Genomic DNA, 15,108 nt, shown 5'->3' with positions numbered 1-15,108 from the left:
ATAAGATTCTAGTTCCTTCCTCTGAGATTTTTAAAACATAATGTGCAGGGAATGGAGTCGATCTCCCCCATATCCTCCAAGAATTCATGATCTCATCATAGTGTTCTTGGGACCTTCGTTGATTATGTTTACCTTTTTTATTTGTTGTACCACAATCCAATTAATTTTTTTGTTCTGATATTATTCATGCTAATAGATTCTCCAACAAGATTGTTTATCTCACTCCAAGTGATAAGAAGTTAAGATCTATCATCACATGGGTCTATGGACACTCCATACAATAAGGGAAGGTAGTACCAAAACAAAATTATTATGAGAAAAATATTTTTCCTTAGGCAGAAGAACCATATTATTCATCAGGATCAAAAGGAAAAATGAGAGAATTTAATCATTACTCTCAATAATAATTCAATCAGAGGGGCCGATCATCTTCTCTGGAACCACCAGTTCATCAAACTCTTTAGCAGTAAGCACTTGAAGGCCAAGCGCCGCATCCTGTAAGAATGTAACAAATTATATAACATATCAGAACAGGAGGAGTTTAATCCACCTAGAAACCTTCACAAAATCATAAGATTTCCCTTGATCCACTAGTTCAGATGTTAATTTGGTCAGAAAGCAAGAGATAAAGGAGGCAAAGAGGGGGGCGTGTTTAAAGATAAATGGATCTCTAGAGAAAAAGATATGGAAAATTATGAACAGGAAGAAAGCCAGAGAAGGGAGTGATACAATCGGGAGGAGTAACAAAGGAGAAGAGGCATCATTCGTTCTCCATAATTTTGCCTCATTCCCCAAGGTTATAGTCTGAGAGGGTAAAAAGGTTAGGGACGTAGGGAGAAAAGAGATAGAGAAGGGAAGGGGAAGATGACAGATAGAGAGAAAGAGATAGACCAAAGGGAGAGACCCAGAAAGAAAGCGAGAGAGGAAGAGAGAAAATCAGAGGGAGAATAAGGAGATGTCTTGACAAATAGATAAGGAGCGCGAGAGTAGAGAGAGGAAGAGAGAAAGTGAGAGGGAGAACAAGGAGATATCTTGACTGAGATGATCTATATATATATATATATAGAGAGAGAGAGAGAGAACAAGGTTATATATATATATATATATATATATATAGAGAGAGAGAGAGAGAGAGATGGTGGGCAAGAAAATGAGATTGTGAGAGAGAGATCGAGAGAGAGAATGAGGCAGAGAAAAAGGAGATATCTTGACTGAGAGATCTAGAGACAGAGACAGAGACAGACAGAGAGTGAACAAGAAAATGAGGGGGATAGTAGCGAGAGGAAGAAAGAAAATGTGAGGGAGAATAAGGAGAAATTTTGACAAAGAGATAGAGAGACAGAACAAGGAGAGAGAGAGAGAGAGAGTGAGAAAAGCACCTTCAGGGTAGTACCCTCTTTATGAGCTTTCTTAGCCACCGCAGCAGCCTTATCATACCCAATTTTCTACAGAAATTCAAAAAAATATTTCATAAAAATGAAGAAATCGAAGCCCAAGAAAAACGTGAGATCCCATTTAACACTTACAGGATTCAAGGATGTGACAAGCATCAGTGACTGCGTACAGAAGAGTATGCATCAGAAAAACATAAGAGAGTAACTAAATTATTGAATTCAGACAGGGTGCTATTCCACCTCGTGGAGAAGCTTTGAAATCCTCTGATTATTTGCACGAATTCCCCTCACACAGTTCTTCTCAAAGGATGAGGCAGCGTCCCCCAGCAGCCTTACAGACTATCAGAGATGCAAAAAAATCTCGATTTTTCATAAATCCAACAAAATAAAGCAAATTTTCAGTTTTGAGAGTAGGAACTTGCTCGGATTAAGTTACTCGCAATGAGGGGCTTGTAGACGTTAAGCTCGAAATGACCATTTGACCCACCAATCGTGATTGCCACATGATTACCCATGACCTGCCGGTAATCATTGATATGATTAGTTTACATTACATCATTCTTTATAAGTCCTCTGAAATAGAGGTAAGAAAAAATAGAGGCAAGGAACGAGTCTATTTACAAGATTTCCATGAATGATAGTAAATATTAAAAATAATTACCTGAGCGCAGACCATTGTAAGAGCTTCGCACTGGGTTGGGTTCACTTTCCCCTAAAAAGGAAACATATATCAGAAACTACAAAATAAATATACAATATGTCATCAAAATAACCAAAAAATTAAGTAAAAGAAACAGAAAAAGGTATTTTGTCTGGTGTGTTTACGGGCATGATGCTGCTGCCTGGCTCGTTTTCAGGGAGAATCAGCTCGCCGAGTCCACAGCGTGGGCCACTAAAATAAAATGAATGGTTAAGATTGAATCTACACTGATTTAATCCGTTATTAAACATGAAAAAAACTAATAAACTAGAATAACCTTCCGAGGAGCCGAATATCATTTCCAATCTTCATCAAGGACGCAGAGACGGTATTCAAAGCTCCACTAGTTTCAATAAAAGCATCGTGCGCGGCCTGAAAAAATCAGATAAAAAATAACCCGCTTAGTACAGAAAAGGTATACTTTCACATTTTCCTTTTTCAAGTTGTTGGAAAGAGTTTAAGCCACCCAAAAGACAGAGAGAGGAGAAAGAAATGGAAAAGAAATAAATAACAATGTCTATACAGTAGCTAGCTGTAAAAGTGGAAAAAAGAAATAGCTGAAATACAGAGAATATAAGTCAAAAAACAAAATTAATAGGAAAGAGAGAGGGATCCAACCAAAGCTTCAAATTTGTTCTCTGCCGTGACAAACGGTAAATCAGTTTCCTCAGCAACTGCAGCCGCAATTTTTACATCAAACCTAATCACACAGATGATGGATTGAAAGACCAATGAGTTTGATTCCAGGAGATTGAAATGTGTTGACGCAGATATAGGTTTTCAATGAATAAAGAGAACAAGAAAATGAAAAATGAAAGAGGAACAATATGAACTTTTAGAAAAGTAGATAGAATGCAATCATACCCTTTCTTAGTGTTCAAACCAGTTCCCACGGCTGTTCCGCCCTGAGCTAGCTGTTTTGATAGATACAAACATCAAATCAGGACAATCTATCGTCCAAATATTTTCCCAGCGCAACTATTTCGAAAATTCTTTACCTGGTACATGCGAGGCAGAGTAACCTTTACTCTGTGAATTCCATACTGAACCTAGAGGACAAAAAAGGAAAGAGAAAAAAGTAAAATTCTTGCTTGCTTTCAAAATCTCAAAAGAAGAAAAAACTATTGTTGGAACAAACCTGCGTGCAATATCCACTGAACTCCTGTCCAAGAGTTAAGGGAGTAGCATCCTGAGTATGTGTGCGGCCTATCTTGATAATATCTCGAAACTCTTGAGACTGGTAACAATAAGAAATATGCATTCAATCGTAGATAATAATCCAAGAATAAACTTATCAACTGCGACTTTAAATGAAAAGAAATAATTTGTATTGTCTCTGCCACATTGGTGAACAATGATTACATGATTTCAACTAAATTAACCCAGATTTTAGTTTATTGCCGTAGTCTAATGAATTCTCTCTTTTTTTGAACTAAATAGTCTAATGAATTCTAGTTTATTACATGGATTAAAGAAAAAATCTTTGAGGGTAAGAAGATCAACCTTTTGAAGCAGGGAAGAATGCAAGTCAGACAAACCAGGAAGAAGAATTTTGTTCATCTCTAATGCAGCTGCAATATGCATAACCTGGATAAACAAGAAACGAAATTATTGAAGTGCCCGTCAAAGTTGAATTTCGGAAAAAATTCGTAGAAGAATTGTGATAAACCGTTGGAAATGTATCATTTGAAGACTGCGACCGGTTGACGTGATCATTGGGATGCACATGCTTGTCACCACGCTTATGCCCAAGAATCTCAGCTGCCCTATTGGCTATTACCTGCACAAAAAAAATGAGAATTAAATGTTGATGGCCGTAACTTGTCCGAATCAACTTCGTTAAAAATGAATTAATTTTTCTAGATGTACCGGATATGCAAACAGTGTATCAGTGGCATACTAAACAATAATTATTAAATCCTGATATTTCGGTACTTTCTTCTTTTTTAAGTGGAAAGGGAATTTCATTCTATAAAAAAAAAAATTTCGAGAAATCAAAAATTTGCATTCAAAAAACCTGCAGAATTTAAAAAAAAAAAAATTAACCTCATTAGCGTTCATGTTGCTCTGAGTTCCACTTCCAGTTTGCCATATCACGAGAGGAAAATGATCGTTGAGCTTTCCCTCAGCTACCTCCTGCGCAGCTTGGATAATGGCTTTCCCAATATGCTGATCCAGACCGTACTCCATGTTCACCTGTATTTTATTAATTTTTTTACCGAAGAATTAGCAGTGAAATAAGAATAAAATCGATGAACAGACCTTTGCTGCACATTTCTTGAGGATGCCAAATGCCCTAATGATCGGCTCTGGCATCTGCTCACTTTGACCGCCAATGTCAAAGTTCTGCAGTGATCTTTGAGTTTGAGCTCCCCATAACCTTAAAAATACAATTTCCATTTTAGCGCAAACTGGTCTTCAATAGCAAGTGGCTTCCATAAACAATGTGTATAAAAAACACCATTCCATAAATACGATTCAGAAGCGAGGCACAAATAAGCTTCAAAGAGAACAATTTCTTTACCAACAACAATGTATCCTGCGAACTAAGTTTTAAATCATCAAAGTAGTCACTCATCCCTTTGAATCAACAACATTGGAGCTACATACTTCCTAGGAAGCCAATTTCCAAATAATTCTATCAAGCATAAAAATAAAATTTTCCACAACGAATTCCTCTCAACAAACCTATCAGCCGGCACCTGAATGGGGCCAAACGTGTCCCGTTCCTCCCGGAAAGCAGTCGATATCCCCCTGCCAAACGCCGAGTGAAGAACTCCCGCTAGCAGGGCAGGTGAAACCCCGCTCAATCGGCATGAAAACCGCCGCGAAGCCTTCAGCATTGCTAATCTGCATCAATTTTTTCGCACAGATGACAAAAATTGAAAAAACGCACCAGACGAAAAAAACCCAGATGCTTACCCTGTTCTTCAAGATCGTCCCGCTCTTGGGTTGGAAGGAAATCAACGAACGGGGTTTGTTACGAATCTAGAGAAGAGGTTGGATCAAAGAAGCTCACCGATACGGCTTTGGAAATTGGACTGTAAAATCCGGACCCACTAATGGCGGCCAAAGCCAGTTTCTTTGAACCGTGCGCCGAACGTCCTCCTCTTGCTTGCTGACGTAACTACTAGTAGGCCAGGAATTGCAACCTCTTTATATAGTCATAGATTTATAGTAGGCTTGTTGGATGAATGACGGATGACGATCTTGGATGGATGGGGCGGGGCTGACCGGTAGAGTGCAGAGACGCAGATGGGACGGTTTCTTCGTCCCAGGATGAAAAAATAGTCCCGTCTGCGAGGTTGGACGAAGACCGGGATGGAAATTCGTCCCGAGATGAACAGATGGGACGGTTTTAGTCCGCTCAGACGAAACAATCGTACCGTCCGTGAGTTTGGACAAAAACCTGGACGAAATTTCATCCTGAGACGAATGGGCTGGACGGTTTTCGTCCACTCAGATGAAAAAACCATCCACTCTGGAGGTCTCGGACGAAAAAACCGTCCTCTCTACGTCCCTGGACTGATTCCGGACATCGGACAGGACGATCTTTGTCCCGTTCCGTCCATCGTCCACGTCTCGAATGACCCGGAGCTATACTAGTACAGGGACGCAGACCAAAAGATTTTTCATCCCAAGACGAAAAAATTGTCCCATCCGCTCGGACGAAAAACTATCGCGTTCGGCGGTCTCGGACGAAAAAACAGTATACTCCACCTCCCTGGACTGCTACCGGACGTCAGACGGGATGATCTTTGTCCCGTCCCATCCATCGTCCACGTCCCGGACGATCCGGAACTATACTGACCGATGGTATGTTCCGTATGTTGGGTTTGGTGCCATGGTTCTCCTTGGAAAACGTGTTCCATGGATGGGGAAGCTTGTACGTCAATTCACAATCGATCTATAAAATCAACATATTGAATTTACCTTTTGGGGAACTCGTTCCACCCTTGTCTTTGTCACTCCGAGATAGTTTTGAAGTCATTCACGCGCTCGGCCTCTAGAGGTATTAACGCAATCAGTCGGCGCTTGGATCTCCACGTCTTCTTCTTCAACTCTTCTTAAAAGTCTAGAAGATCTCCTCACCATGAAGACACTCTTCCTTGGATGGGTGGATAAGAGAGTAGAGAAAGGGAGGAGCTCTCAGATCAGGCTTGCATGGGTGCTTAATATGAGACCCCTTTCCTTCTTTATATTTCACTTAAGGTTTTTCTCAAAAATCATCTAAAGTAAAATATATCCACCAATGCCCACATGACCTTGTGCGTGTGACCCTCTAGGTGCTTAATATCAGAACCATTTACTTCTTTATGTTTCACTTAAGGTTTTTCTCAAAAACCCTCCAAAGTAAAATATATCCACCAATGCCCTTATGACCTTGTGTGTGTGATCCTCTAGGCCCATGTATCGTTCTTGTTAATAACTTTAATGGCTCAATAACATTTATTGACCAACCTTATTAATTAACTATATCAACATATAGATTAATTAAATAAGAATCGATTTACCCCAATTGATTGGTTAAGTTTTGATAAGCCAAAAATAGGGGTGAATTTTATGCAATTTTAAACCTTTGTCGTCGTCAATTTTAGCTTATACAATAAAATTTATAAAAACTCTATTTAGGATGTGTAGTGGTGAGTACGAGTATCGTCTAAGTGAAGCTAGTAAGGAATCAAATTGATGTTCTTCTTGAATAATTTGAACCTAATTTGGGTTAATTTAATCTTCAATAGAGATCAAATTACCCTAATTAGAGGAGAAATGTAGAAAGGGGGATAGAAGAGATGAGATGAATAGAAGAAATAAGGGGCTCTAATTTGAATTAATTGATCGAATTGAAGGGATCAAAGAGTTCAAGTAGAGAGATTGACAAGAAGATTTAGATTTGTTTTGGTTGATTCTGTAGATTTGATAATTCAGGAAAAAATCTACTCTACTGAATATTGAAATGGGAAATTTAATCTCCTAGAAAGTTAACCCTTTTTATGTTGTTTTTTTATAGTTTTCTTGAAATTCACTTGAATACCTAGTTAAATCTTTCAATTACTCCTCTCAATTCTAATCAGGGCTTGTACATGTCGCTCAAGCCAAGCGATTTCGAAGTTCAGACAGAAATTAAGAAGAACGATTAAGAGATTTAACTATTAACATCCAAAATACACCAAAAATTTTTAATACAATGAAGTAAATCATATCAAACAAGTCCATCCAGGTTGGAGCTCCTCTCTGTCTTACAGTTGTGATAGAGAACCATCAAGAATGAGCTCCTCCTCTCAAAATTCGGCATTTATATAGGTTACATGATAAAAATCACTATTTTACCCCTAATTATTAATTAATTTTTATCAATCAATATTGGCCTGATCTGAATGATCCAACCATACAGATAGAAAGAGGGGATCCAAACAAGCAAATACATAAAAAATCATCTCAATCGGACTTCAAGATCAAAAGTTATTAATAAATGAATTTAAACCAATTTTAACCATTGGATTTAAATCCATTTATTTACTTATTTTCTTTTAAAACACGCAATGATGTGTCAATTTTTCATTGGCTGATGACGTTTGACCTTCAAATGGCGGCTCGGCTTGAAGCTGCGAGCGCCATGTACCCCCATGTCGAAAATAAAATCAAAGAGAAAATATTACGATAAATCAAGGTGGTACGAATAGAAATGCACTTATATGTTTCTCGCAACGCAAACGAATCCGCAAAAGCCACATCACCGCCTGTGCATGCGAGTTGTACGTGCCACGCAGGTGGTGAACTTACCTCCCGACGCTAATCCTCATCAAGCGTCATCGGATTATAATCCGACAACTGCGATGAGGCCACATTGGTCGCCTGAAAACCTCTCTAGTGCTTTTGTAATAAAGCCCTTAAAAAGTTGGATTTGTCGCCTAACACCGCCCAAAAATAATTGTGTATATATCCCTTGCGCATTCTCTCTCCTCTGATTTCTCATAAAAACAATTAAAAGAGTACTAAGTAATTGCAATAAAACCCTGTAAATATTTAAATAATAGCTTTACGCTTGCATACACGACCGAGAGCTGTTTTGAGGGCATAATTGCAACTAACATTTAAGAAAAGCCCCCCCCAAATTTCAAAATTGCTCTAAAACTCATATTTTTCATATAAATATATCCTTTTCCCATTTAAAAATCCATTTCTTCCTCAAAATTTTAGAAAATTCTAGAAAATTTTAGAAATTTCAGTATTTCATCCCCATAATAATTAAACTCGAATTAAATTATAAACCTGCCATTTTGATTTAAAAATAATTATTTCAAGCTCAAATAAATCCCAGAAAATTCATAAAATTAACAAAAAATTAGGGAAAAATCAGAAATAACTTGAAAACAATTTGTGTAAAAATATGATAACAAACCCATTTTAAGCTCTTTAAATGCATAAGATTGCGCTAATAACATGAAATAAGGACCAAATTTAGGGTGTTATCAAGTTTCCAGCCCGTGGTGTGCCAAGCTACACCTCGTGCTCTAGATGATACCGAGTCGTCTCGAACTCTCTCATGGGAACTTAAACGTCATCAATTACCGTATATGTATAATCCATCATCCGCGCGAGACTCTCGAATGACTTAGGGTATGGTTTATCGTCAAACCTTAATCCATCATTCGATTAGTACTGATGCGTAATGGGGATCATGGGAGAACACCTTCTTCAATCCTCACTTCCCTTTCCAGGGATTTTTTGGTATCATCTTCCTCGAGTCAATCTCCTCTTATATTGAGGGCGGATGATCCTATCTTGTGATGGGGGACTATCTCGGCATCAAGACGGAATGTTGCCAACAATTGCACCGAGCCGCAAGAGCTGACGCCTGCGACGCCTCGTTCAAATACTCCAAGTGAAGATGAAGCCGCATTTGTTTTCGTTTATTTTCTTTATTTCTATTGTTGTAATTTCATCGCCGAATTATGGACTGGGCCGTTTGTGTTTTGGCCTCATCCATTTCGAACGACTTTATTTTTCTCTCTTCATTTTGAGAGAACCCCTTGTCTCGAGACGGTTCCCTCAAGTTACGCCCAATTGGGCATGCCCACGGCCCTATATAAGGACGGCATGCCCAAGAGGACAAACAGACTTGAAGTTGGAAATCAAAGAGTTGTTGTTTCTTTCTTAGTTTCTATCCTTAGAGAGAGTTTAGATAGCCTTAGAGAAGTGGGAAACTTGGGGATTGGAACGTGGGGAGACGTGGATCACGTTTTCATCTAGAATTGTGGTCGACCTCTCCATCCCTCCCCTCTGTTGTTGATTGATGTCTTGATTACTTAGCAAGTAGCACCGTTATGGACTAAGATCATTTGGATTCAAGATCGGCTCTTGTTCTTCACCACGCAAGGGATAGTCGTCCAACCTTGTCATCGGCTGTGCATCTCACCATTGAAGCCATCGCTGGAAGAATCTAGTTTTTCTAATCTTGAAAGGCGTCCACCTGCTCAAGAAACTGATTCTTTAAGCCTGTTAAAGAAAACCAGAGGGTCTTCCCCTCCCTGCAGAAGATCCATCAGTCGTGCAATCCAGATAGGAACCCATCCTACGCCCGCGCGCGCACGCCCACGGACGCTCGCACTTCGCCCACGCGTGTTTGCCCCTGCGTGCCCCTCACCCTCGCTCACATTCGACTCTGCACGCGCCCACAAGTGCGCGCTCATCCCACGCGCGCATCTGTGCCTGCGCACCCCATTACAGTCGCTCTTGGCCACCTCCGTGCTTGCCCGTGAATGCTCGCACATCACCCGTGCAAGCCCGCGCCTGCGCGGCCCTCCTTCTTGCTCATTGCCGCCCCACGCACGCCTGCAAGCGCTAGCACATCGCCCGCTTGCTCTCGCGCCTGCGCGCCCTCTCACGATCGTTCTTGGTCGCCTCAACGCGCCCACGCCCGCCCGCGCTGTGCGTGCACTGCTCCACACTCATGGGATTACTCTCCACGTGGCTTGTTACACTGATTGCACGGATTGGTCAAATCAGCCAGGCTGCCTATGAGACGCATTTCCTCAGGTGCTACCGCTCTTACCCTCCCTTCATCGGAGTTGTCCTACTTTCCTTTTCAGTATTTGTCGAAATTGATTTTCGTGCCTCAAGAGTTAGGATCCTTTCTTATTGCCCCGTCTTAAACACCTAGCGAGTGGATATGAATTATTATCTTCTGGTACAACATTAATCGTCTACGCGGACGTTGGACGTTGACGGGTAGTGTGACTACTCATCATCTTACGTGTCAGATTTGGTTCAAAGCGATGTTGAAAAGTCGATTGTGGACAATCGAGCTTCGCCAAATTAGTTGATCGCTTTACTTTATTAGTTACTCGTTAAACTTGTTAGTATTTTCTCACATTATATCTTGACAACTAGATATCTCGTTGTTTCATCATTGTCATATGTGGTGTAATACGCGCCGAGTGATCCCGGCTGATAACATATAACATCATCTTGACCACTCAATCATCTCCATAAGCTTCTTACCACATCCGATCTATAACTTATTTGAATCCCATGATTAGAGGCTCGTAAGTCATAGTCAAAATCTAGTCGTCCACTCACGAGATGTCCTTGGTGTCTCAGGTTAGTGGATTACTTATGCGACCGTGAATTGAATCAACCTGATTGATGTTTAGGTATAATACCATTCAGGGATTAGTATGGATCAATTCAGTGAACTCTTTCTTCAAAGAGCGCCCATTATCTGTCCTTTGTGTCGCCACACTTATAACCACAGGATCAATCATACATACCGTATAAGTAAGATCACCTAGTGCTATTCCATCTGGATAATTTGATGTACATCTTGACTGTCCATCGAATAGGAATATTTAGAATACATGTTTAAAGACATGATCATTGTATACATGATCATTGTATTATGATCTCATCATAATTCATTTAGTTACTGCACGTATTCATGGACTTCATTACAAACATCACACTCAATAATAATGAACGTAAACTATTTTATTCAATGAACTTAAATAAACATGGTAATGTGATTGGCTTGATGGCCACATAATATCCATCATCATCATCAGTCCATGGGATTTCATTTGTTCGAATTGTCATCAGTTTTGGTTTGTAGTCATTAGTGTTGCATTACAGGTACCTTTCCGAATAAAACTATTGGTGATGAAGAATAGAACAATTGACAGACAAATGGATGATGAAATGGATGAAATAAAGGAAGAGAGAGACAGAGAGAGGGAGAAAGTGAGTGAGCAAGTTAGCAAGATGAGAGAGTGAGAGATGACAGAGAGACACAGAACAGGAGAGAAAGATAGGGTTTTAGAGAGAGATTGAGAGAGATAGAGAAGGTTAGAGAGAAAGAAGTTGTCATCATAATCTTCATATTGGACGACAACCATTATCCCATTTTCTAGGTGTCATCATCCCCATTGATGATGATCGCCATCCCCCTCAACGACGGTCTCCTTACCATCGATGAAAGTCACTTGTGTTGGCTGATAAGAGTCATCGCCTCTAACCAACATTGTATGTGTCCTTGTGAAGATCCTTGTCGTTGTCATTGTCCTTTGCATCTATGATATTCCTCTGCATTATCAAAAACGATCATCGTACCCAATGTTCATGATGGCCTTTGTCCTTGTCCATGCAAGCTTCTTCCCTATCATCATTGGTTGTTGTCCTGGTCTCTTACAGTCCTTGTTCCCATCCACAACAATCATGGTCCCCGTTAGTGGCACTTTTCATCTCCATCCACGAAAGTCTTTGTCCCTACTATTAACGATAATCATCCTCCCCATCATTGATGCTCACTGTCCTTGCCATTGATGGTCATCCCCATCCAGAAGATTCTCGTTGTCGGGTTTTGTGGGATTGATTGAAGATCTGAAAGTAGATTGATGCAGGATGATTAGGGGATGACGGGGTGATGCATGGTGGCTAGAGGGCACGTCCTGCGTGGGCGATTGCCTGCGTGGGCGGCGGTCCGCACGGGCGGCTTGCTTGCGCAGACTAGCGTCCTACGCGGGCGGCTTGTCTATGCGGGTGGCCGGCCTGCGTGGGTGGTGATCCGCACGGTGTGACTTGCCTGTATAGACGAGCGGCCTACGCGGGCGATCTGCCTATGCGGACGGCAGTCTACGCAGGCGGTGGTCTGCGTGAAGAGGGGCGGCGGTGACAACGACGAGCGGTGACTGTGGCGACCTGAGAAAGGAGAGAGTTAGGGCAAATATTCCAAGAAGAATAAAACTTTAATTCTTGAAAATAGATTCACCAAATGTTTCTTGCAACATTGGCCTACATATTGGCCTTGGAGGAAAGAGAAAATACGAGAAATAAAATAAAGTAGACGATGTGTTATCGTGTCACGTCAAAGATCAGTTCATGATCTGTCATTGACGACGTGTCATTATGCCGGATGTGTCGTGTGTAAGTGGAGACACGTGTAATGCCGGTGCGTTGACTTGGTTGTTATCAAGGCGGTTCTTCAGTTGATATTGGCAACGATTCAGGATGTGGGGCGTCTCGAATGACAGTGGCAGCGTGTTCAAAGATTGTGCGTTGACATCATCGCCGCCATAGATACACCATAAAACTCATGGAGTTGGTTCCCCTCCAACTCATTATCCATAGAAGAGTACCTTTAAGACATTCACTTATATGGCCTCGAGACATATCCACATGATTGGTACAACAATGGTTCTCTTCTTCAACTTCTCCAACTATCCTTGAAGATCTTATAGTTTTATCACCATTGAGTCTAACTAAAGGAGTGGTTTGAGAAGAAGAGAATACTAGTGACACCCAGATGTTGCTCGCATGGGCCCGTAAAATGGGTGTTTCCCCTCTATTTATACTTATTTTTTAACCTTTCTCACATTAATCCTTCTAATTTAAGTATATCTATCAATGTTTGTAGATTATATGCATGTGACCCTGTAGGCCTATGTATAAGTCTACTTGATAATTTTAATGGCCACAATAATATATTGGCAAACCTTATTTATTAAATATATCAACATATAGATAAATTATTCAAGTATTGATGAAACCCAAATGATAGGTTAAGTTACCAGCAAGTGTGGTGTCAGGCTTGACCTCATTCTCTACAATATACACGATGGAGTAGGAAATCCCCCTCCGTCAAGAACAACGCCAAAGCCACGCCGTTGACGACGACAACCACCGGCTCAAGCCTCACCAGATCGGCACACCAAGAGGAAAGCGTAGGCATTCCAACTCTTGTTAGTTTTGGGCCATATCCCCACACATGCCCCCTTTATTTTCTTTAGAAACCTCTTATTTAATCTTTTATTTATTAATTTTGTTTGTTTTAAGGGGGGCCCCTATGTCTAATGGGTCCTTCTTATGGACCTCTATTAAGGGGCCTATTACCATTCCCCATATAAGGGATGGAGTGGACTCCCTAATAAGGTGGTCAAAGTTTCATTTTGAATAGAGGGACTCACCACTCCACGTTCGTGAGAGAGAGAGAAGGAGAAAAGGAGGAAGAAGGAGAGAGAGAGAAGGTCGCCGGCGCCGGCACCACCCTACGCCAAGGCCATTGCTCCGAGCCACCCTAAGGCCGTCGCCCGTGCCGCCCCCGAGGCTGCCGCACGCGCTCGCCAAGGTCGATGCCCCGTGCCTCTACCATAGGCCACATCCATGTCCTGCACCTCCGCCGGAGGCCATCACCGTGCCCCCCGCCTCTGCCAGGCACCACCGCCGCGTCCCGTGCTTTTGCCGGAGGCCGCCGCCCCACTCCACGCCCCCTACGGGCACCGCCGCTGTGCTTTTTTAACCACCTCGCCCTTGCCTCTGCCGGAGGCTGCCGTCGTGTCCCGCACCTCCGGCAGAATGGAACATTTAACATCACCAATTAGACCGCATGAAACTCCCAAATGACTTAGGATATAGTTAATCGTCAAACCCAGTTCTGTCATTCTAGCTATTATCGATCTGCAATAGAGATCATTGATCATCTTCTCTAATATCTCCACATCATGCCTAAGGAGTCTAATGCATCTTCTTCCTCAAGTCAATCTCCTCATTTATCATGAACATAGAATCTCATCTTAACCACTCAATCACCTTCATGTACTTCTTGTTATATATGAGCTAACACTTCTTCAAATCCCCTAATTAAAGACTCCTGTAATGTAGTGATGCAGCTTGAGTACACAAGCATTGTAGGAACAAGACTTGAATCAACGAGCATTGATCTATTTGAAATAGCTTATCCAACCCCTAAGTCTACAAGGGGTTGTGCTTGAATCCACAAGCACTAAAGCACTCTTTACCAAAGAGAACACTCAGGGGAAAGTGATGTGGTGAGTCAGCCCGACGCTCAGGAGACGTCTTCGGAGCTACCCTCGTCATCATCGACAGCCCCACCGTTTCGCGTCCAGGCCGACCGTCACGCCAAGGTGACAGTAAAAATGCCTGGGTTTAAGTACCATGGGCAAAGCATGATCGCGCGACTCGAACTTTCTGTCTTTATGCAGCCCGTGCTTATCGTGTTCATTGTTTTTCCCATTTTTGTATACTTGTTTTTATGTGTTTTTATTCGTTACATCGCGTTCGCTGTATTCATCGTGCCGCGTCCGTATCATCGTATTTTGCATCGTTCATTTTATCTTATTGTCATTTAATTTCCATAGTTTTATTTTCATTATGTTGTAAAAGGGGTCCCTTGTTGGGCCCCTTTCTGGACCCTTTGTAAAGGGCCCATCATGGCCCTACATAAGGCTATGATGGGTACCAAACAGATCTAGATCTAGTTGTCTTGTTTGGAAGTTACACATTCCAGGTCTCACGAGAGAAGTATAGAGGGAAGGAGAGGAAGAGGAAGAAGAGTGAGAAGGGAAGGGAGAGGAGAAGGAAGAGAACAGGAGAGAAGGGAAGAGTGGGGAACATCCTTGGATCGCCGTTGGGCGCTCCATTCACTTCTGGTTGCTCCATTTTGCACCGCCGCAAACTCCCAAGAACGTCACCAGGTGCTCCGTTCCTTCCCAAGAATTC

At 41.6% G+C, this 15,108-nt stretch overlaps 1 protein-coding gene across 1 annotated transcript; it reads right to left on the bottom strand.

Moving 5' to 3' along the window:
• Window positions 1-294: 294 nt before the first annotated feature.
• On the bottom strand, window positions 295-5,213 carry LOC144709636 (fumarate hydratase 1, mitochondrial-like). Its single transcript, XM_078583230.1, has 18 exons — window positions 5,017-5,213; window positions 4,783-4,944; window positions 4,357-4,474; window positions 4,141-4,290; window positions 3,764-3,874; window positions 3,598-3,681; window positions 3,233-3,331; window positions 3,093-3,143; window positions 2,959-3,008; window positions 2,713-2,794; window positions 2,372-2,466; window positions 2,220-2,286; window positions 2,056-2,106; window positions 1,817-1,912; window positions 1,635-1,733; window positions 1,527-1,556; window positions 1,380-1,445; window positions 295-495 (listed from the first exon to the last, which is right to left on the bottom strand). Exons 2-18 carry the CDS (start codon window positions 4,935-4,937, stop codon window positions 409-411), a joined length of 1,491 nt encoding a protein of 496 aa, XP_078439356.1. The 5' UTR covers window positions 4,938-4,944; window positions 5,017-5,213; the 3' UTR covers window positions 295-408.
• Between the last annotated feature and the right edge of the window lie 9,895 nt (window positions 5,214-15,108).

Source organism: Wolffia australiana, chromosome 1 (assembly GCF_029677425.1).
Source record: "Wolffia australiana isolate 7733 chromosome 1, ASM2967742v1".
NCBI classification, from domain to species: Eukaryota; Viridiplantae; Streptophyta; class Magnoliopsida; order Alismatales; family Araceae; genus Wolffia; species Wolffia australiana.
The sequence above is the reverse complement of the archived record's forward strand: the minus strand, read 5'-3'. Positions and strand labels throughout refer to the sequence as shown.

Coding starts and splice junctions, on each gene's coding strand:
- LOC144709636 (XM_078583230.1), bottom strand. CDS start 4,937: ATGCTGAAGGCTTCGCGGCGGTTTTCATGCCGATTGAGCGGGGTTTCA. Junction 1,913..2,055: donor TTACAATGGTCTGCGCTCAG/GTAATTATTTTT, acceptor GATTACCGGCAG/GTCATGGGTAATCATGTGGC. Junction 496..1,379: donor AAGAGGGTACTACCCTGAAG/GTGCTTTTCTCA, acceptor ACATTCTTACAG/GATGCGGCGCTTGGCCTTCA.